General features: G+C 44.9%; 1 protein-coding gene across 3 annotated transcripts in view; it reads right to left on the bottom strand.

Annotated features, from left to right (window-relative positions):
* The window catches only part of tns1a (tensin 1a), a 320,369-nt gene that overhangs the window by 156,650 nt on the left and 141,295 nt on the right, over positions 1-22,424 (bottom strand). Inside the window, exon 3 of one of the 3 annotated variants that reach the window (XM_077199181.1) lies at positions 4,883-4,920. The exons of 1 other annotated variant lie outside the window; for it this stretch is intronic. In XM_077199181.1, coding sequence (XP_077055296.1) covers positions 4,883-4,920 — 38 coding nt within the window. The remainder of the gene's footprint in view (positions 1-4,882; positions 4,921-22,424) is intronic. One more of the 3 variants, XM_077199179.1, reaches the window with a different exon arrangement.

The following is a 22,424-nucleotide window of genomic DNA, read 5'->3' as shown; positions in this document are numbered from 1 at the left end:
CGCATCGTAACCGAATTCCATACCACGCCCAAAAACGTTGTTTTCTGAGCTGGTTCCAACACGCTTTTTTTCGTGTTGAGTCTCAACCCCAATTCCTGAATGTGGCCAAGGACGACATCTCGATGCCGAACCGCCATTTCCCGAGACTGGGCCAATATGAGCCAGTCGTCGATATAATTCAGTATACGGATGCCCTGAAGTCTTAATGGAGCCAGAGCTGCATCCATACACTTCGTGAACGTGCGGGGAGAGAGTGCTAGGCCGAACGGAAGAACCCGACACTGATATGCTTCGCCCCCGAAAGCAAACCTTAGGAACCTCCTGTGACACGGAAGGATGGAGACATGAAAATAGGCGTCTTTTAGGTCTATCGTGACAAACCAGTCCTCGGACCTGATTTGATTCACAATGATGGGAATCGTAAGCATTTTGAACCTGAATCTCCTCAGAGACCGATTCAACTGCCTTAGATCCAAAATCGGCCTTAGCCCGCCATCCTTCTTTGGAACTATAAAGTATCGGCTGTAAAACCCGGACTCTCTGTCTGGTGGGGGAACAATTTCTATAGCCCCTTTGACCAGGAGAGCCTGTACTTCTTGTTCCATGACCCGAGCCTGTTCTGGAACCACTGTAGTCGGCACCACCCCTGCAAACCTGGGAGGTCGGTGACCAAACTGCAGTCTGTATCCTTTTTCTATTATATTCAGGACCCATAGAGAAATATTTGGAAGAAGGCGCCACCCCTCTACAAAATTTACTAAGGGAACCAGCCTCTCGAGACTGGCCTCGGGTGTTTCTCGAGCACTGTTCTCGACCCTCTGACACAGCGAACTGGCAGGAAGCGGACAAGAACGATTTTGTGACCATAGTCGGTGCTCTCTTGCAAGCTTTTGGGGCGAACGCCACGGTGTGCGTTCGCTGGAAATCGATGCGACCCGAAGCGTCCAGGACGGCGGGACAAGATCTCTTTCCAGAGGGCTCCGTTGTGAAAACAACCTCGGTTGCTCCCTCACGGGGGGGACAGCCCTCAGAGGTCCTACCAGATTGGCTAGGACCTCTTTCCTGAAGCCCTCTTTGCCTGAATGACGGCCCTCAAGTCGCCCTTCTGGCCAGAGGATTTAGAGTGAGAACGTTTCCTCTGTTGCCAAGCTCCCGAGGGAGGGGCTCGAGAGGAAACGCTCTCCTTTTGCTCCAGGCGATGGGAGGAGCTGGCTGACGGCTGAGGCTGGCCACTTGGACCAGCCCTCCTAGACCTAGATCTAGATCGGCGAGGAAGATACTGCTGAAAAGCTGCTGACTGTTTTTTCGCCTCCTGAAACCTGTCGACAACGGTGTTTACTGCGTCGCCTAACAGGCCAGAAGGCGATAACGGGGCATCCAACAAAAATGATCTGTCCTTATCCTTAATACCGGACAGATTAAGCCATAGATGCCTCTCTGTGGCCACCAAAGCTGCCATGGAGCGGCCAATAGCACGGGCCGTCTCCCTAGTGGCTCGGAGAGATAAATCAGTTGCTCTTCTAAGTTCCGCAATATCTTCGGGTGTTGGGCCCTCACCCTCATCTAGGTCTTTTAGGATATCGGCCTGGTACGCCTGCAAGATTGCCATAGAGTGCAGGGACGCACCAGCCCGACCAGCCGCCATATAAGCCCTGCCCACCATCGCAGAAGTGTCCCTGCATGGTTTGCTGGGCAGCGCCGGGGCTTTAAGCGAAGATGCCGCTTCGGGAGAAAGAAAGCTCGCTAAAGCTTCCTCCACCCGCGGCATCTTGCCATACCCCGACTCTCTCGCACCCACCACATTACTATAATCACATAACGTAGGTGATGAAATACGAGATGAGTGGGGCTTTTCCCAGGATCTCGAGATCTCTTTATGAAGATCCGGGAAAAAAGGCAAGCCCCGGCGCTGAGGCTGTGAGCGATGCTGCAGGAATCTCTCGTCTAACTTGCTCTGACGAGAATCATACTGCTTATCTTGTGGCCAACTAATATTGAGTCTGGCCACAGCACGCGTCACAACCTCCACTAACTCCTCATACGCGGGAACATGAGTCGGCGAGTGTGACTCATGTTCCCCGCTCCCGATGCTGATCACATCCACTTCCTCGGAAGCGGATAGTTCAAGCACCGGGCACTCGTCACGGGCAGAAGAAGCCGCAGCGCGGGCTTCTGCATCATGAGCGAGTGTTATAGAATCCACAGATGATGCACGAGAAAGTGCCTCAGCAGTCTCGTTCTCATCTGCGAGATCCTTTTGCGATCCCCACGATCTAAGCCTCCGCGCCGCCTCAACGGACGCGGGACCTGAACCGCAAGGATCGCGAGCTTGGCCATCTTTATCAAAAACAGCCAAGCGGGAGCGCAGCACTCTCAATGGGAGTGTTTCACAATGTGTACAGGGATCACAGGCAGCTCCCTCGAGAGCTGCCTGTGCGTGCTGCACTCCCAAACAATTCACACATAGTGGATGCGTGTCCCCACCCGTGATAAATCTAGGACAGGGGTGCACACATCTAGTGAATTGCTCACTCGCCATACTTTCACTTTCAAACAGACAATACAACACCAAATAAGACAGACAGTTTTCAACAGATAGCGCTTGCTGAAGAGCGAAAGCTGGTATGTGTTTGCATCAGCGCCGTTTTTATACATCCGGTTATGCCGTCACATGTTACGTCACGACGCAACACCAATCAGGATTGGATTAGTTTCATTCATACTTCAGAGGCGCACGCTTAGGGAGCGTCCCCAAAGAGTCGTTTTCAACGACGCAGTGCGAGTTCCCTCGAAAGGGAACTGGAACTTTTCTACCCTATGAATCAGTGGTATGTCTGCGAGAAAGAATAATGAAGCATATGCTGAAAAGAACACTCTGTCTTCGGTTAAGCATGGTGGTGGCTGGCTCTGGAAACCTGCAGCATGTGCAAGGCCAGATGGATTCATTTTTGTATATCAGGAAATCCTAGGAGAACACATCATGCCGTCAGTGAGGAAGCTGAAGCATTGGAGAATGGATTCATTAAAAGTTTCATTTTCAGTTGAATTTTGGGAAACCACTTGAAACATTATTGTGTTGCGCTATTTCAATTACTTTTGTTTGATTTGTTCATTGCAAACAGATACAAGTATGTGAATTTTCCCAATAAACCTGATTTGCAGTAGGGGTTGAATAATTTTGATTACAACTGCAGTTAGGCCCCAGTTAAAATTGTATTCGGTCTACCTTATTTTTTTAAGTTGTATTTTAGTAAATATTCCTCAAGCCACAGCTGTAATTCAGGTCGCCAGAAGCACCACGGCATCATGTGTCAAAAGTGCAGCCCAAACGGCTATCAATTAGAATCATAAGAGTTTTTTTTTATGGGCTACAACAATGCTACACCAACATTTGAAAAAGGCAGTATGGGTCTGACTGCAATGTCTTCAATATCATCAACTTGCTGACTTTGTAGCTAGCTATTTTCCTAAGGCAATGCAATAAGCTAATTATAAACATGCTAATGAAACTTGTAAAATTTTGATTATAGCAGCAAATCATTTGTCACTTTTGGCATTATGTTGATTATCACAAAAATGAATTTCAATTTGTCTCACCTTTGCTTTAAAAAAAAAAAATAATAAATATATGGCTTTCAGTGAAGCACTTGCAATTAAAGTAAATGTTGCTCGAGTGTTTGGTGCCAGAATGGGAAAAGCTGCCATTTTGAGTTTGATAAAGGACAAATTGTGACTGCATGGCACCTCGGAACTTAAATCTTAGAAACGGCCCGCATTGCGGGTTCACGTGCCACTGTAATAAGTACATATCAAATGTGGTGCATGGATAGCCAAATGACAAACCGTTGTCCAGCCGTGTGCCACCTGCAGCTCACTGACGGAAGAGGTGAGCAAAGACTGTCGTGCTTTGCAGCAACTGCAGGTCCACAGTGCAACAAATCACCAGCAGCTACAACAGTGGTGACCAGGGCAACAGCACACAGTCCATCACATCCTTCTGCGTATGGGCCTGTGTAGTCGACGACCCAGCCGGGTCCCCATGCTAACTGCACGCCATCACCAATAATGCATAAAATGGGCCAAAAGATAGTCGAGATTGGACCGTGGATGATTGGAAGAAAGTGGCCTGGTCTGACTGGTCAAGATTTCTGGTGCATCACGTGGATGGCCGAGCGCGGATACGCCAATTTCAAACAGAGACTATGCCACCTGGATGCACTGTTGAGCAGACAATGTTTTCTTGGTATACTTTAGGCCCCATTATCCCAATAATCCCAATTATCCCAATCCCTGACAGCTGTCTGGTATCTGACCATCGTTGCAGAGCAAGTTCACCCATTCTTGGCAACTGTGTTCCCTGCCAGTGATGGATATTACCAAAAGGATAATGTGCCATGCCACACTGCCAGAATCGTCAAGGAGTGGTTTGGGGAACCACTGTTAATGCCTTGGCATCCAAATTCACCTGACATGAACTCAATCGAACATTTGTGGTTCAACTTGAAAAAGGGGGCTTGCGCTACATCACCAGCACTCCGCAATGAACGGGAACTGGAGGACCTGCTGTTGACATTATGGTACCAGATACCCCAGGAGACCTATCGCCAACTATACATGGGATTTAACAATTAATCCTGGGTATTTATTATCTGATGTTTCACACTTTACATGCTTTGTTTCATACGTTTGGCACTGCAAAGCAGAGTGATTTTAACACACATGTACACATAGGTCAATAAAGGTCAATTACATAAAACACACCAATAAAATCTTGTGTGTCAAAATCTAGCATGAAACACAGCTAGAAAGAGAATACAAATATATCCTTTTGTAAAAGTCCTCTTAAAAGAAAGAAAATATGAAAATTATGTCCATGATTTACCTTTACCTCACATTTCTTATGGCAGGACAACTTGCACACTGCAGGAAAAGGAAAGAAAAAAAAAGGCATTAAATGTGATCATATTGGATCCAAAGTTCAATTTACAATCATTTACTCTTACTGTACCAATTCACACTACAAAAGTGCTTTGTAAAGATAATCTGATCTGTGTTCTACAAGACAGGTGCGAATAGGCTATGGCCAATTTCACTACGTCTGCCCACTATTTGCCCTGAGCACAAATATTCAGTTACTTCTATTTACACTTTATGTGAATGGCATGTCACTATTTGTATTTAATGCAAACATGATGCTATTTGTTACTATGTATGTTTGGTGCAAACAGCATTTACCACTATTTACACTGAAAACAGCATGTCCCTTGCAAAAACATTTCTTTGCGGCTAACTTATGGGTACTTTGCGGCAAATCTGCAGCAACTTAAAGCAGTGAGTTTCTCTGAGGTGAGGCAATTTTACTTCATAAGAAATTATATAAATGACAAAAATATGAAAATAGCATGAACTTTATGTCAATAGATATGGCTGAAGTACTGCTAATGTGACAGTTCTTCAGATCTAGATGAATCATGTAAGTGATTTTTTTTATTCAAAACAGCAAATTAGTTAAGAAACATTATCTATCTATCTATCTATCTATCTATCTATCTATCTATCTATCTATCTATCTATCTATCTATCTATCTATCTATCTATCTATCTTTCTATCTATCTATCTATCTATCTATCTATCTATCTATCTATCTATCTATCTATCTATCTATCTATCTATCTATCTATCTATCTATCTCTCTCTCTCTCTATATATATATATATATATATATATATATATATATATAAGTGAGGTTTTCATTTCAATTACTGTAAATATGCTGCCTGCTGATGATGTTAGATGTGATCAGATGAATAGCCATGCTCATATTCTGTATCATATATAGATTGTTTAGAAACTCATTTATTTACCAGTTGATCCTGAAAGAGAATGAAGCCTGCCCCTGATACTGAAGTCATTGGCAGTCTTAAAAACATGGCTTGTAACAACTCTTGAGAGGTTCCAGCATGAAGGCCCAGGCTTCACCATTCACAAACTCATGGAGGGACTTTAAGAATCATGTGATCTGTATGGCAAGACATCAACAGCATTTAAGTTAAAATTAATAAAGTCTGAGAAATGAAATGAATAACACATGCTTAATGTTCCGTCACCCCATTATACAGTTTAGTTTCACTCTCTTTTTCAGGTCATTTTCAGATCATCTGAAAATGAAAGATGCAGATTTCAACAAAGAATTGAACTCCTACCTGTAGGGGAGTAGTCATGCTTAATAGGATATGTGAATAAAAAACAAGTAAATGAATGAATTTATAGTGTTTAATGGTTGAGGTTATGATAATATTTTTTTATATATTGATAAAATGTAATATTGATTGTTTATCTTGGTTATTTAATATTATTTATTGAATTAGAGCTAACCATTGCTTTTAATTTTTATTATGTTTTATATGTTGAAGACAATTATTTTTTAGAAGTATTGCACATAGTGTTTGATTTTTGGTTTTTGTATTTGAATATTTATTTGTCAAGAGATAATTGTTTTATATATTCAAACCTTCAATGGTATAAAACATACTTTGAATCTACACCAAAAAGTAGAAGCACTTGTATTACACTAATATTCACCATAGACTTGTTACAACTGTCTGCCGCAAAGTTGCTGCACACTGTTCGCAACAAAGCTCACATGTAAAAAGAATATGAATTTGTGGGAATGTTCACCATAAGTTTGCCACAGGAGTTTTGTCATAACACTATATTTTTGCAAGGGATAGCTTCTCAGTGAACATCCTGAAACCTCAGGTCTCAAATCATTATATAAATGCCATCAAGGGGAAATAAAGGAAAGACTGAGGAGGTCTCTAGAACAGAAAGATTAACTTTACTGATTTTGAAGTCAAAAATGTAGGAAAGGGAAAGAAGATGGCTAGCATGGTAGGCAGCAAGATGCCATTCAACATCGAACAGGATGCAGCAGGACAGAAATCACTTTTGTTAGTTAGAATTCAGACGCAGAATATAAGGATATACAGTATATGTTAAGCAAAGATGCTAAGGAAACTGCAATTATGGAAACAAATCAACAGAAATTCACAGAGAAAGAGGCTGGTCTGTGGAATATCCAATGACCACAGTGACCACAGGTTATTGTAAGAAACAAAGCAATAGAGACAGCCAAAAATAATGTGAGGGATTTGCAGGCCTGAAATGCAGATACCCAAGTGCCATGAAGATGCAGAAATGGTGGTGTAACCTGGGGCCTGTTTCAGAAAGGAGGTTAAGTGAAAACTCTGAGTATGTTAACCCTGAAATGAGGCAAACTCTGGGTTTTCCATTTCAGAATGGGAGGTATGTCAAACCCGAGAAAACAGAGTTACTCAAGCCCGTTTCTGAAAGAGAGGTAACTTATACTCAGAGTCAGTGACCATGGTGACTTTCTCTGTGAATCTAACCTGGTCGGGAGCAGGTTTTCTTATATAAACCCAGAGTTTTTCTTTTAGTAAATGCATTTTGATTTAATAATCTTTAGATATTTTGACTGGAATCAACAAGACAAAAATGCTAAGTAAGAAAAGCATTTTTTGCAATGCAGAGGATTCATTGATTGCACATTTTTCTATATAACATCGGAGAGAGCACATTAGTAAAGCTGCTGTATCAGAGCGGGAAGGAAAATGTGTCTCGCTCTCATGCTCTTTCTGAGAGTTTTTGTTGTTTCCTGGACACAAACTCATGAGATCCATCAAAGAGAAGTTTCACAGGATTGCAGGACAGTGGTGGAGAAATTGGTTTAAATGAGGATAATCTGATAAATGACGTTCATTTGATAACATCTTGCTGTGACCTCTGAAAGTAACCTAATAATTAGAATTTCCTTTAGGATTTCCAATTTGGTTGGATGCATTGATGACATGCATATTCCCATCATCGCACCTTCCCAAAATGAAACACATTACAGATTGGAAGGATAGTCTGAGATATATGCCGTAACCACCACCACAGCTGTTGAATACTGTAGTGAAACTCAGCGTGTGTGGGTGTAGGAAGAAGAAGACAGGGTCGGCGGAATTGGGACTCGCACTTTATTTAGAAACAAATAAAAGGAAAAAAAAGGTGCGCTCGTGCGCCTTCAGCGTAGTACAACACTACAGCACAATATAAGAAACACTCTGCCCGCTGTACCAGCTCACGCTGTATGTCTCCAGCTCTCACAGTCAGGGGCGGATCTACAGGGGGGCAAGGGGGGGCAGGTGCCCCCCCACTCTAGAGCCTTGCCCCCCCAGCTGCCCCCCTAACTTTGATGATCCAAAAAATGTACTTGTAAAAACAACTCGCAAGCTTCTCAAAACAGTGAACTAAACGATACATTTACCAAAATTGAACAATTTAATTTTTATTAAAGCCCCTCACCCTATCCCTCAAATACTTAGTACGTCCCTGATTCAAACGTGCAGAGCGGCGTTCGCTCAGTCTGGCGCTCTCACACACACACACACACACACACACACACACACACACACACACAGCGAGTCTGCTGCGGTTCGGTGGCCCTGAAACCCGACTGGAGAGACTGAGCTGCCCCAGAGCCTCTGAAGGTGAAGTGAGTTTCCCAGGTGTAGTTAAACACACGTTTAACTTAGTTACATTTTTAATGAATGCAATGTATGCTAAAGACGATCCAGCATCAGCAAAAACAGCGAGTCTATCACCTTAGCCAAAATCAGCGGTCAAATCGCTCCCTCGTGATTTGTAAGACCACTCTTCCCTTTGATCAGCCTAATTTAGATTTTTGTAAAGACAAGAAAATCTTAATAAAAAATATAAATTGTTTGTATCAATAACGTTTACTGATGGTCGCCGTTACGTTACAACACACAATACAGTGCCAGTTAGGAGATCGATCAGTTGATTAGCTAAGCAAATCCAATTCCTCTCAGATATCACAGCAATGAAACCAGGTTACAACTGGGGAAATAACAAATACAATTAGGATTATTATATTAAGTAGTCTAAACATAACTGGTGTGTGTGCATGTGATAAATCTTTCTGATTTTATATTTGTTATAGGCTATTATTAGCTACATGGACCTACAGTGTAATGTAATACAAGGTAGGGGTGGAACAGTACATGTTTTCGTATTGAACCGAATCGCTACGGGCGTCACGGTTCGGTGCACGAATTTACACGTAGAATACACGGCATAAAAATAAATAAAACTCTAAATAGCGATAAAATTCGCTCAATTCGTGTTTGGTCTGAACGCAGGATATTGAACAGACTGCGATGTCAATATTGCAATGCTGAACTGTGTGTGTGTGCGTGTGTGTGTGTGTGTGTGTGAGAGAGAGAGAGAGAGAGAGAGAGAGAGAGAGAGAGAGAGAGGCGCGATCGCGATCGAACAGTGGAAACAAAAACATACTCCGTAAAAATTTAATTCAAACTGCAAAGTGTTTACATATATTTGTGTACACTCGCAATAAAACACAACATTGTATACTCACACACACACACACACACACAGTTGTACTTTTAAATTACACATTCTACATTGAGTAAAAAAAGAAAATCAAATTTGGTTTTTATTGGTAGCCTAGTATTATTTTATACGGAAATCAATTATTTATAATTCAGATGAGAATAAAGTTAGAGTAATTAAAATTAAGAAAAACAAATATATTGATCTGAAATATGGCAAATTAATTCTAAATTCATTCAAACATACCAAACATATCGCAAGGTCTTTGTCTTTTTATTAATTTAATTAATAAACTAATTAAATTATATAAAACTATTGTCAGTGCACTACAAATAAACGGGTTCTATGCCTTTATTAATAAAACTTATTTGAAAAATACAAGGCTTAAGACATTAATAAAAATGCCTTCTGCATTTTTGTTTTGCTTTTCACTCCATTGTACCGAAATCGTACCGAACCGTGATGTCTGAACCGAGGTATGAACCGAACCGTGACTTCTGTGTACCGTTCCACCCCTAATACAAGGATAACCAGAGGTTCCCTTACGAAGGGAACTCAACGATGCGTCCATCGACGCCATGGGAACGCCCCCAGCGTGACTGCGTCTGAAGCATCTATGTCAACTAGTCCAATGGAAAGAATGAGCGTCACGGGCGGGTGACGTCATGACCAGGATATGATAAAAGCACATCCGGTGCAAACCGGCATTAGCTTCTGTTGCCTCAGCAAGCGATCTGTGTCAAACTGTCTGTTATATTTACTGTTGTCTGTCTGATATAAATATTTATGGAAACTAAACAATTGCACAAACTCTGTGTTCTCCCTGCTCGCGCTATTTAACGAGTAGGGACACACACGAGCTTTGTGTGATGGGTTTGGGAGTAGAGCATGCGGTATCAGCCTCCGAGGGGGCTGATTGCCAACATTGTGAGAAGCTTTCGCTTCGCATGCTCCGCTCCCGCCTGTCACTTTTCGAGGAAAGTGGCCGGGCTCGCAATTCTCAGGGTGACAGGTCCCGCGTCTGCCGAGGCAGCGCGGAGAATGCATTCCTGTGGATCGCGAATAGGATCTCTTTACGGGGTTGGAGACGGGTCCGCGGATCTTATCTCCTCCCTTTCCACGAGGGATCCAGTGCTCTCTCGCCGGTCTCGGAAGCCCGCGCTGCGGTCTCTTCCGCCCGGGGAGAGAGAGAAATCAATGCTTCAGTGCTCTACCTCCGAGGAGGTAGATGTGCTGGGCATTGAAAGTGACACAATCATGGGGGAAGTGAATTTGCCATCTCTTTCCCCAGCGTATGAGAAATATATATAGCCTATATATATATATATATATATGATAGTTTATATATTATATATAAAATAAAGTGAATATATATAAAAAATATATATAAAAATAATAAGCTGGTGGAAGTGTTTACTAAGGCTGTAGATAAATTAAATATTTATGGCCAGCAGAAATAAGGGGGCACTCGTCCTAAAAATAAAATAGATTAAACGAGTTTCCTTCCCTCTATTTTTCCACCTCCATCACGGGGCCTTCCATTTTTCCCGATCTGCACAGCGAGCTGTCTAGATCATGGAAAAAGCCTTACTCCTCTTGTCTTTTAGCCCCCACATTCATGTATATTCAGATATTTGGGGGTTAAGAGGGTATGGCTATGGGGCAATACCCCGGGTAGAACAGACGCTTGCGAGCTATCTGTCTCCCGGTTCAGTATCGTACCTGAAGGCGTCGGCTTCTCTCACTAAACCATTAAAGAAAACTATTTTTTAATCTAGTGGGAAAAGCATATATGGCAGTGGGTCTAGCATGGGCCTGCTTGCACACCATAGCAGTGCTACAAGCATATCAGGCTGACCTGCTGCGGTATTTGGACAGAAGTGAGGGAGTTTGGCCCGATGGGGTTTGAGAACTCCGTCGGGCCACAGATTTATCTCTCAGGGATGGCAGCCCTTGTGGTCACTGAGAGACACCTCTGGCTCAATTTGATGGGAATCATAGAGAAAGATACAAGATAATCTCTCCCTCGCTATGTCCAACCCCCTGGGGCTGCTGGGCGTGAGCAGCTCCAGCCGTCTAGTTTCTCATACACAACATAGCAGCCAAAGCCTTCAAAGCAGAAGCCGGATCCGAGGACCGTTCTTCACGCTGAGAAGGCTGCGGCTCAAAAGAAAAGGTCTGGCGCCACCGGCGTCAGACCGGTGAGGGCAGCCCCAACCGGGGTGGAATGGTGTACACCTCATTATACGGTGCCCTTTCCATCTCGGTGCCCTCAGGGGACCGTTCTGCCAACCCCGCCACCCTTGGTGCTTCGGGGCGCAGCGGTCTCCAGCGAGCTTCTGGCGCAGCGTCAACTCGACATTGCGTCGGAATGCGCCCTCTGAGGGGGGTTCGAAAACAGTCAGTTCGGGTGGTTCCTGCCAGTATGCTTCAGGTCCCCGAACTGGCTGTCTTTATTACACCAGAGGCCAGCCTCGAGGGGCTGGTTCCCTTGGTAGATTTTCTGGCAGCGCGGAAGCTACTGCCAAATATATCTCTATGGGTCCTGCAGTTAGTAGTAAGAGGCAGATTTGGTTCTCGTCCTCCAGGCTACAACGGGGTGTTGCTCACGTTAGTGCATTCCGAGCAGGCTCTGGTAATGGAGCAAGAGGTAAAGGCCCTGTTAGCAAAGAAAGCTATAGAGCAGGTGTACTCACCCGACATTGCGTCGGGTCTTTACAGTCGTTATCTCATTGTTCCAAAAAAAGGATGGAGAGCTGCGTCACATACTAGATCTTCGTCTGTTGGAGTGTTTGGTGCTGGAACTCAAGTCCAAAATGCTGACACTCAAACAGATCGTGACTCAAATCAGATCCGAGGACTGGTTTGTCACGATAGATCTAAAAGACGCATACTTCCATATCTCCATCCTCCCTCAGCACAGGAGGTTCCTGAGGTTTTCTTTGGGGCAAAGAACACCAGTATCAGGCACTTCCTTTCGGTCTAGCTCTATCACCCCGCACATTCACGAAGCGTGTAGACGCAGCTCTGGCCCCGCCAGGCTGCAGTGCATATGCATTCTGAATTGCATAGATGACTGGCTGATTCTAGCGGAATCAGAACAGTTAGCGGTTCGGCACCGAGGTGTCGTTCTCGCTCCTATGCAGATGTTGGGGTTGAGGCTCAATGCCAAGAAGAGTGTGCTTTCTCCAGTACAGAGAACCACTTTCCTTGGTGTGGTATGGGATTCAGTGACGATGCGGGCCACTCTGTCGCCCGTTCGTGTAGCTGCTATCCTAACAGCCACAAAAGAGCTGAGGCTAGGCCAGTCACGCACTGTAAAACAGTTAGAGAGGCTGTTGGGTCTTGTGACAGCAGCGTTCAACGGGATAACTTTTGGCCTGCTGTACATGAGACCTTTACAGTGGTGGCTCAGGACCAGAGGGTTCTCCCCGAGGGGAAACCCACTTCGTATGATCAAGATCACGCGGCGGTGTCTCCGCACCTTGGTTATATGGAGGAAACACTGGTTCTTAACCCAGGGTCCGGTGTTGGGAGCTCTTTGCCATCGAGTTGTGATCTCGACAGATGCTTCCCTCACCGGCTGGGGAGTGGTATTGGAAGGCCGCTCAGCTCAGGGCTTGTGGAGGAGTCATCATCTCTCTTGGCACATGAATTGCCTAGAGATGATGGTCGTCTTCAATGTGTTGAGACATCTCCTCCCAGACCTGAGGGGCCATCATGTGTTGTTCTGGAACAGTGACTGTTAGGCCTCAGGGCAGCAGCGTCCAATGTGATACCCTTTGACCTGCTGTACGTGAGACCTTTACAGAGGTGGCTCAGGACCAGAGGGTTCTCCCTGAGGGGAAACCCACTCCTTACGATCAAGATCACGCGGCAGTATCCCTGCGCCTTGGTTATATGGAGGAAACTCTGGTTCTTGACCCACAGACAACACGTTGGTGGCCTCTTATTTTGGTCCCTCAAGAAATTACGCTGTCTGAGGGCAGTGTATATTCCGGGGGGGGGCCAGAATATTGGAGCAGACACCCTGTCGAGGCAGGGGCTGAGGCCAGGGGACTCCACCCCGAGGCGGTGGAGCAAATATGGGAGTTTTACGGCCAGGCAGAAGTGGATTTGTTCTCGTCTCAGCATACGACGCACTGTCCACTCTGGTTATCCCTCACTCAACCAGTCCCCTCGGGGCTGGATGCTATGGTGCAGACGTGGCCGAGGCTACGTCTGTACGCATTTCCCTCCGTTGCTCTGCTCCCAGGAGTTCTGGAGTGAATCCGCCAGGATGGAATAAGCCTATTTAGTAGCACCACCCTGGCCGAGCTGAATTTGGTTTGCGGACCTAATTTTTCTCCTCGACGGACCTCCCTTGGAGGTCCCGATCAGGAGAGACCTTCTGTCTCAGGCAGGGGATGCAATATTGCACCCCCGGCAGGGGATTTGGGAACTGTGGGTTTGGCCTCTGAGGGGGCCCAACTCATAGAGAGTGGTCTCTCAACCGAGGTTGTTTAGACCATTCTAAGCTCCAGAGCTCCCGCTACGAGGAAACTATATTCACTATTTCGAGAGTTTTTCACTTCTTGGTGTTACCAGCGTCAGTGGGATCCGGTTAACTGTTCAGTAAACACAGTATTCGAGTTTCTGCAAGAACGCTTTGTATCAGGTCTATGTCTTTCCACGCTTAAGGTATAATATGTGTGGCGGCCATTGCGGCTTTCCACGCCCTGGTGGGTAGTACATTTTTGGGTCGAGACCCCCTGATCACTCGTTTCCTTCGTGGCACTTTGAGGCTGAGGCATGCAACTTGCACTAAGGTGCTGGCTTGGGACCTCGCAATAGTTCTAGAAGGCCTATCTGGGGCTCCCTTCGAGCCCTTAGATTTGGTCTCAGAGAAGTTCCTTTCTTTTAAGACTATTTTCTGCTAGCTATTTCGTCCCTATAAGAGTCAGACCTTCAGGCCCTTTCGGTCCCCACCTGCCTTGAGTGCACCGGGATGGCCAAGGCAATCTTACCCGAAACATGGATATGTTCCAAAGGTGCCAACCATTATTCCGAGGCCTATTGTGCTGCAGGTTTCTGTCCTCCCCCATTTTTCGGACCAGGAAAAGCTGAACCTCTTGTGCCAGTGCGAGCACTGGACACTTATGTTCATCGGACTTCTCTGTCGAGAAAATCCAACCTATTGAGCATATAGATAGTCGAGACTATTCTTCTTGCTTGTGAGTCTTCTGGCCAACCATTTGGTGGTCAGGGCTCATTCCACTAGGAGTATGGCTTCTAAGCGTATTATCTGGAGTTCTCTCCAAGACGTTTGTGATGCGGCGGGCTGGTCCTCACCGCTCACATTCATAAGGTTTTACAGCTTGGAACTGGATGCTGCCCCAGGATCCCAGGTGCTTGGTGCAGTGTGACAACAGGCTGACACTCAGGCATTTGAAAGTCTGGCGCTTTGGTTATTCTCGTTCCCATGGCGTCGATGGACGCATCGTTGAGTTCCCTTCGTAAGGGAACGTCTCAGGTTACTATTGTAACCATAGTTCCCTGAGAACAGGGAACGAGACGATGCGTCACCCTGCCATACTTCCTGCATCCCTGTGATCGGCTTGCTTCGGCAATTTTCGAAGCTAATGCCGGTTTGCACCGGATGTGCTTTTATCATATCCTGGTCATGACGTCACCCGCCCGTGACGCTCATTCTTTCCATTGGACTAGTTGACATAGATGCTTCAGACGCAGTCACGCTGGGGGCGTTCCCATGGCGTCGATGGACGCATCGTCTCGTTCCCTGTTCTCAGGGAACTATGGTTACAATAGTAACCTGAGACGTTTTCACTTATTGACTTTTGCAGGCAAGCGTAGTTGAAGAAAGTATCTGCAGCCTAACCATTAAGGCTAAAAGTCCTTGGACACAATTATTGTACTTTGTTTTTTTATATTTTCATTTTGCTTGTTATAATTGTACTTTTTAAAAGATGCACGGTTTTGTTTTGTTTGAACACTGCACTGGGCTTATTCCTGTTGTGAATTAAAAACCTTTGTAGTGTGTAAGGGCATGATTAAACAATAATACTTTGTTTTTGTTTTGTTAAAGCAATTCACATATAGGGATTCCCACCGTCTGCCCCTGCCACCCTGCCAAGACCTCTTGCCACCCCTTTGCCCCCCCATGTAAAATTTCCTAGATCCGCCACTGCTCACAGTTCAGTCAGACGACCACTCTTCCCACTTTAGCGATACTCAGTCCGTTTGATCCGAAATTCTTTCCACTTTAATAAAACTCAGTCTGATGCCAGTGTGTGCTGCGGGTCGCGTGCGAGTCCCAAGCCTCTCTCTCCTCGCTCTCTCATTCCTGGCAGCTTATATGCGGTGTCCACGCCAATCACTGTAATCAGACACAGGTGTTCATCATCTGCACTTGACCTACTACTCACCGCACAGCTCGCTGACTCGTCTCTCGCTACAGACATCGCAAAACCACGCCCCCCTCACCACAAATACATACAAATTATTCACAATTTATTTTGTCATCTTTATTTCCTACAAATACAAAAGCAACAGTTATTCTTTTTCCTGTTGGATTTGAATATTCTTCCAATATTGTGTATCTCCTCTTTATCTATCAGTGATGGTGCAGGTCCACCCTATGCCTTCTTGCTGTTGGCACAGTAGAAGTCAAATGTTAATATCATTAGCCTAATTAAAAAAAATTAACAGGTTGGGTTAGAGAACATTTAATTATGTGAAAAGAGCATTATACTATGTGGAAACAGCTGCTGCACATTGAAATAGACACTGAATTGTATTTATATAATATGTCAAATGTTTGTAAAGTCATGTAGCCTACAGCCATGAACCTTTTATGCTTGACGATTTAACTGATTGAATTATGAATTTACTATTCATTTTTAGTTGCTGCCACATTTTTTGTTTGTTTTGTTTTTTGGCAGTGGGATACCATGAAAATGAGTATTAGTTCAATAACTTACCCTTCTGTCAGTTCCCTGAATAGGGAACTCGAGCTGCGTCAAACGCTGTGGGAACGCCCCTGCGTGAGTGCGTCATGAAGCACGTATGGAATCAGTCCAATGGCGAGAAGGAACATAGGCGGGTAACGTCATCGACCAGGAAACTATAAAGCACCCCAAAAACACAACCGCGACAGCTTCTGTGACTTCAGCAAGCGCTCTGTGTGTGAATTCTGTCCAAGTGTTTTTTGTCTGTCATTTAGTGTCTACTAGGCAGGAGTTTTCACTATATAAAAAAACGTACACACATATATATATATATATATATATATATATATATATATATATATATATATATATATATATAAATATATCACTGGTGGGGATACACACAATCTATGCGTTGTTTGTTTGGGTGTGCAGCATGCACAGTCAGCTCTCGAGGGGGCTGATTGCGAGCATTGCGAGCGTTTTCCTCTAAGAAGGCTCCGGTCCCACCGATCACTCTTTGAGGAGAGTGGTTCGGTGCGCGCTCCCCGCGGCTCGGGTCCCGCTTCTGTCGAGGCAGAGCAGCGGCGCTTGTCGTGGGGATCACAAATGGATCTGACAGTGGGGTTTGAGACGGGCTCTGCCCTACCTCAGCCTTCACCTGTCAGATCCAGTGCCTCAGTCCCGGGTGTGGAAGCACACGCTGCGATTTCTTCCCCCCAGGCTGAGGCACCAGTGTTACATCTATCCAGTTCTGAGGAGCTGGATGTTGTAAGTGTAGAGACAGGAGATATTGAGGACTCGTCACCTCATTCCCCTGAATCTGAGGGAGGTGCTCACTCGTGCTGTTGCCAAATTAAGCAAATTAAGAGTGGCCAGCTGTTAGGCAGGAGTCTGTTGTAAAAAGCAAACTGGATGAAAGATTTCTGCCCTCGCGTGTTCAACCTCCACGCCGGTGCCTTCCGCTCTTTCCTGACCTCCACACCGAGGTGTCGAAGTCGTGGAAAAAACGGTATCTTATCGTATTTTTAGCCCCAAAACTTCCACTTACTCTAATATTTCGGGGGCTAAATTTCATGGTTATGGGGCAATGGAGGAAGCACTCGCTATTCATCTCTCTTCTGAATCTGCATCATCTCTTAAGGCATCAGCTTTGCCCTCCAAGCCCCTCAGAAATACCTTGGCTTTGGTGGGCAAAGCATATTCGGCGGCAGGTCAGGCTAGAAAGAACCTTGGTTCCTGTCCCAAGGACCCGTGTTGGGAGCTCTTTGTCATCGTGTAACGCTAACGACAGATTCTTCCCTCACGGGCTGGGGGGGGCGATCATGAGTGGTCGCCCAGCCCAAGGTCTGTGGCAGGATCATCATCTCTCGTGGCATATAAACTGTCTAGAAATGCTGGCGGTGTTTCAGGCCCTGAAACACTTCCTCCCAGACCTGAGGGGCCATCATGTGCTTGTTCGGTCAGACAACACAGCCGTGGTCTCTTATATAAACCATCAAGGGGGTCTGCGTTCGCGCCCGTTATACAAGCTGGCTCGCCAGATTCTCCTATGGACCCAGGGGAAGCTACTTTCATTGAGGGCAATTTATATACCAGGGTATCTAAATCAGGGGGCAGACATCCTGTCGAGCTAGGGGCCGAGGACCAGGGAGTGGAGACTCCACCCCGAGGTGGTGGAGCTCCTGTGGGAGAGTTTCGGTCGTGCCGAGGTGGACCTATTCGCTTCCAGGGATACATCACATTGTCCACTGTGGTTCTCTCTCAGCCATCCAGCCCCTCTGGGGTTGGACGCTAAGGTGCAGGCGTGGCCGAGGTCACGTCTGTACGCTTTCCCCCCAATTGCTCTGCTCCCAGGAGTTCTGGAGAAGGGTTCGCCGGGACGGGGTCAGTCTACTGTTGGTAGCCCCGTACTGGCCGGCCCGAATATGGTTTGCGGACCTAGTTTCTCTCCTCGACGGCTCTCCTCTGCAGATTCCGATCAGGAGGGACCTACTCTCTCAGGCGAGTGGGTTATCTTTCACCCCCGCCCAGAACTATGGAAACTGTGGGCTTGGCCTCTGAGGGGGCCCAGCTCGTAAGTTCATCCTTCACTCAAGAGCTCATTCCACGAGGAAGTTATATGCCTTGAAGTGGAAATTATTCACTTCTTGGTGTGGAGAACACCAGCTAGACCCAGTTAAGGAAAGACTTAATTTACTCTGCCCTGTCAGGGCTTTAGATACTTATGTCCACAGAGCTGCCCTGTGGAGGAAATCTGAACAGTTGTTTGTTTGCTTTGGGTCACCCAGGAAGGGGTGTCCTGCATCTAAACAGAGGATGAGAAAGTGGGTGGTCGAGGCCATCTCACTTGCTTATGAGTCGGCTGGTCACCCTTCACCTTTGGCTGTACGAGCTCCTCTACTAGGTGTATGGCTGCTTCCAAAGCTCTTTTCTCAGGAGTCTCCCTTCATGATGTTTGTGATGCGGCAGGCTGGTCCTCACCGCATACATTCATTAGGTTTTACGACCTAGACCTCAGCTCCACTCCTGGGGCACGGGTGCTTTCGGCTGAATGTGCGCTTTGATTTCACACAGTCGGGCACTTGCTCTTATGGCGACGTGGGTATTAGTGTTCCCACAGCGTTTGACGCAGCTCAGGTTCCCTTGAAAGGGAACGTCTCGGTTATGTATGTAACCCTAGTTCCCTGAACAGGGAACGAGACGCTGTGTTGTTCTGCCATACTCCTGGCATGTCCGTGATCGATTTGCTTCAGGCCTATTAGAAGCTGTCATGGTTGTGTTTTGGGGTGCTTTATAGTTTCCTGGTCGATGACGTCACCAGCCTATGACGTTCCGTCTCGCCATTGGACTGATTTCATACGTGCTTCATGACGCACTCACACAGGGGCGTTCCCACAGTGTTTGACGCAGCGTCTCGTTCCCTATTCAGGGAACTAGGGTTACATACGTAACCGAGACGTTTTCACCTGATAATATAACAGTGAATAAGAATTATATTTGTGTATAGACTCGGAAGTATGATGACGTATTTTTGTCGGGTGCGGTTGCCATGGTGAATCGTAATTTTGGAGCTCTATTGATCATGGCTTTTCATAGTCGTGGGGCACGTGGTTAACTCAGAGTCAACCTACTCAGAGTTGATTAAACTAACTCAATTCAGCTGTTCTGAAACCGAAAACTCAGAGTTTCCCATCTCAGGGTAAGTCAACTCAGAGTTCAAGTTTTAACTCATAGTTGGTTGAACCTCCTTATTGAAACAGGCCCCTGGCCCTGCGATTGTCTCGCTTTTTTTCTTATCAGTGCAAAATAGACTCAAATAACTCCGTCTATTTTTGTCATACAGGCAAGTGTTATACATCATTCAAAACTGTTAAATGTCTTCATTTATTTGTGTACACTAATTATAAAAACAACATGTTGAGTTTTTCGTAAAATAAATAAATTTAACATGATGCCCGTTCTCCCGTCTCTCTCAATGTGAAGTTCATTCTGAAACGCGACAGAAAGTGACCTGTAACTCAGCGAATACTTGTCACTGTGACATGAAACATATGTCTTTACAATGCTTGAAGTCTCCATTTTTAAATGATGTAAATCATATCAAAAACAAATATTCTCTGTTTAAGTAGTTTGTATGAAAGCAACGACATGTACAGTTTCTCCAGCCCAAGCTCATTAACACTAATGTGACCACACCCACGCGTGCAAGAGCTGTTCACATGCAAATCAGCCACGTGAAGGAACGCAACGCCCTCATCACCTCTAAACAAAGAATCAGCGACTTCAGTCCTGCTTTTCGTTGAGTGTTTGTGCTGTGCCATTTACCTTGGATTTACCTCAGAAGAATTAGAAGAACACGATTTATGAGAACGATTTTTAAGGTAAGACACTAATAATAGCATGTTATTGTTGCATAAACTTTACATTGTAGCTACTAGTTAAACTGGTGCCAGGCTAAATTGTACGTTATGAAATGAGATTGGAGTAAAACATGAAGCCTAATGCTAAATGTATATACATGTACGACATGAGAATGTTTTTTTTATGTTCGATAATTAAACACAGCACGATATAACAGCTAGGCTCGTATGCCTATGAGTGTTTATGCTAATGGTGAATATTATAATGTTTAGACCTGTGTTTACTGTTAAATACTGTGTTTGTGGATATCTGCTCACATGTAGATATGGTAAAAATAATGTTTCATAGTTTGGAGCGGCTCGATCGCTTCAGTAAATGTCCTCTGCACGCGCTGTGAGTTTGAAAAGCAAAACGCACCAAATATTAGGCTTCATGTTTTTACTCCAATCTCATTTCATAATGTCATAACAATTGGAAACGTTTGAAGTAACATGATAATCCATATATTTTTCTCTAGTGTAGTGTTACTGAAGTGTTCCTTGTTAACGATTTATAGTCTGCCTGCTATCTAGGCTATTGAACAACTTGGTGTTCATTATATATATATAGTTTCTCTTGATATAGTTTCTACTTCCGGGTGAACGCTGGCGCTACTAGCTGCCGCTGGTCAGGGAGGTAATTTTAAAACTTTTAGTACTTCTAAAGCTTCCTGCACTTATAAATGCATGGATCCATCTATGAACTGTTTTAAACCATTTTAAGGAGCCACTCTGACCTGTGTATCCACGCTGATTCGGCGGGCTTGTACGCTGGTTTTGATCTAAGTGTTGATCCTCTCTGCGGTTGCTGGTTTGCCTGTCGGTTACTGACTGTTCTTCGTGGTACCTCTGGCACTTGGATCAACTATGAAGATCACTGAGCTACTGGTGCGGATGAACTACATCTGGGTCGTCCTTTCTGCTATATACCATTCTGTGGCATGGACGATGCTACAGTATTCGGCGGCGGAACTTATTCAGCTCCGTTTGCGTCCTTTTAATCTTCCGTCAGCTCCACATCTTCCCTTGGATATTGTGTATATACCACGTCGGAAATATATACATCGCGGGTCTCGGCGGAGTTACAACATTGATGGCTCATGTCAAATACGGTCCTTCTGGTCATCTAAACCACGCCCATCGAGCAGGCTCACACGGACTGTCGACCATACTGTATTAACCAACCTGGCCAGATCGGTTGGCAACGATTCTGGTAAAAACAATTTTTCTTTTGGATTATTTAATATAGATCTCTCTCCAATAAAGAACCTCTGGTGTACGATCTACTGTCTGACCGCGAGTTTGACTTTCTCTGTCCAACTAAGACATGGCAGAAACCAGATGACTTTTTTCACCTAAACCAGTCTGTTCCCCCAGGATATAGTTATGTTTGTAAATCCCGTGATACTGGACGGGGAGGGGGGCTAGCAATAAAGAGAAATTGAAAGTGTCTCAGTTAACTTTGTCTACATATTCTTCTTTTGAAATAATTGCCTTAAAAATCAATGGTGCAATTCCTACCATCCTCACAACTATTTACCGTCTTCCCAAGAGCAATAATGCCTTTTTAACTGAACTATCTGAACTTTTGACTTATCTATCTTCCATGTCTCCAAATGTAATCATTCTGGGTGATTTTAACATTCATATAGACAATCTCAGTAATGCATTTACATGTGAATTTTTATCATGTTTGGAGTGCGTTGGTATGCAACAATTTAACACACTGCCCACTCATACTAAGGGGCATATTCTTGATCTTGTTTGCTGTTCTGGTGTAACACCTTATAACTGTACTGTTTCTGATCTGGCCATATCAGATCACCTGCTGGTGTCCTTTTTTGCCAAATTGGCAGTTTTTAAGGTAAACCCATGTCGTCCGATCACATTTCGGAATATTAAGAACATTGATGTGCCTACTCTTGCTGATGAACTTGCCACCTTCTCCAGTAAATCTGATTTCTCTACTGTAGATGAACTAGTTACATACTACAATGATGGACTGAACATGATTTTAGATGAATTTGCACCTGTGAAAACTCGAACTGTTTCATTTGTACATTCAGCTCCTTGGTTTACACATGAACTGCGTGAACTTAAAACTAAAGGCCGTAGGATAGAGCGGTTGTACGTCAGGTC

This window comes from Siphateles boraxobius, unplaced genomic scaffold, assembly GCF_051911475.1.
Source record: "Siphateles boraxobius isolate OS27281-9 unplaced genomic scaffold, OSU_SipBor_1 41, whole genome shotgun sequence".
NCBI lineage: Eukaryota > Metazoa > Chordata > Actinopteri > Cypriniformes > Leuciscidae > Siphateles > Siphateles boraxobius.
This window is presented reverse-complemented; position numbering and strand designations above follow the sequence as displayed.